This window comes from Temnothorax americanus, unplaced genomic scaffold (genome assembly GCF_048541705.1).
Source record: "Temnothorax americanus isolate GAGA-0224 unplaced genomic scaffold, ASM4854170v1 Scaffold40, whole genome shotgun sequence".
NCBI lineage: Eukaryota > Metazoa > Arthropoda > Insecta > Hymenoptera > Formicidae > Temnothorax > Temnothorax americanus.
This window is the reverse complement of record NW_027509548.1, coordinates 1,107,465-1,108,991: the sequence shown is the minus strand read 5'-3', so window position 1 is coordinate 1,108,991 and position 1,527 is coordinate 1,107,465. Positions and strand designations below refer to the sequence as shown.

General features: G+C 35.8%; 1 protein-coding gene across 1 annotated transcript in view; it reads left to right on the top strand.

The window, feature by feature from the left end:
- The first annotated feature begins 280 nt into the window (after positions 1–280).
- Positions 281–1,527, top strand: part of LOC143902831 (52 kDa repressor of the inhibitor of the protein kinase-like) — a 4,626-nt gene continuing 3,379 nt past the window's right edge. The window contains exon 1 of the mRNA XM_077416018.1: positions 281–1,527. This exon is cut by the window's right edge and continues 25 nt beyond it. Within this exon, the coding sequence (XP_077272144.1) occupies positions 1,455–1,527 (73 nt within the window). The 5' untranslated portion in view covers positions 281–1,454.

Below are 1,527 nucleotides of genomic sequence, written 5' to 3'. Positions count from 1 at the left end.
ATATACCTACCAAAAGTCCTGCTCACAATGGATCTGTCCTCACTCGCATCCATTTCAAAAGACTTGTAAGTCTTCAAGCTGCTTAAAATATTGCTTTAATTAAATTACATATTAACAATTAATGTAGTGAGGTTAAGTGAAGTTAGAGGTTAGTGAGGTTAACAATTCGTTTTTTGGGGTTTCTGTCAGTGAAACGTGTATGTACATATATTTCTATTATTTAATGTATATTTCAAAGAAAATAAAGTGTTAATCATTAGAACAATAATACGTACCTATTTCTCTGCTTTGATTAAAACTCAACGAACTCACCTTTCAGAGAGAACAATTGCGACTTGCTCCTCACAACGCAACGCAGTAATCCGTAATCCGAGTGCTGAGACAGCAAAGATTAGTCTAGGGGATTTTTCGAAATGAACTGATTGAGTACCACTGCTCGAGCCGATTAGAAATCCGACTACTTGTCGGAAACACCCAGAGGAGTTGCGCTACTGTTGGTTACAACCATGGTGTAAAGCCCCTTGCACAATGCCAGGCAACAGGCAATAGGAACAGGAAATAACCAAAAAACCGTTAATTACAACCTAAAAAATTTGAATGCTATGATTGGTTGGCAATAGGCAATAGGCACATAATTTCCAACGTGACGGAAACTCTGTGTCTATTGCCTGTGTCACTGTTTGTTAACATTAAAAAATGTTTCTTTTACATTAAATAAATGTTTTATTAATACAAATTAATAAACAGCTATACGAGTCAGACGCTGCGTAAGTAAAGAAATTAATAGTTACAGAAGTAACGAATTACAATATATATAATATACATATACATCTATTCCAACTTGATAAACTGCGCGCCGATTATTTGTAGGACTTGAAACACAGCTATCCATGGAACATTAATATAGCCTTCCCTCCCCGAAATTAAATTGACACGCGAATTAATTATTTTAAAAAATTAAAGAATTTATTGCGAAAAATATTACCTCAGACGCCCTTCACGGAATGAGGGAGGTTCCAGGTTCGAATCCTGGCTGAGGTAATATTTTTCGCAATAAATTCTTTACAGTTTTTTAAAATAATTAATTCGCGCCGATTTAATTCCGGGTGGGGGGCAAGAGATTAATGTTCCAACGATAGCTGCATGTGTTTCAAGTCCTACAAATAATCACCGCGCAGTTTATCAAGTTGGCAACAAACATCTGATGTGATCTGATGCGAGAAATAATAAAGTAATAAAGTGGTGAAGTGATTAGTCCTCAGTGAATAGTGTACAGGTGTTTAGTAAACGGTGCAAGAAAACCGAGAACAAATTATTTTCCTTACGGAGAATAGTTAATCTGTACAAAAATTATACAGATTCTCGATTCTCTTATAAAGGAAAAGCACTTTGGTCTTAGTTTTGTTGCAGGTATTTGTGAAGAAATCTTGAGAGGGAAAATCTGGAAGAAAAAAATGGCCCATCAATCAAGCGCGTGGTGTGTTGTTCGGGAATGCAACACAAATATTGTGGAAAAACGACATTTTT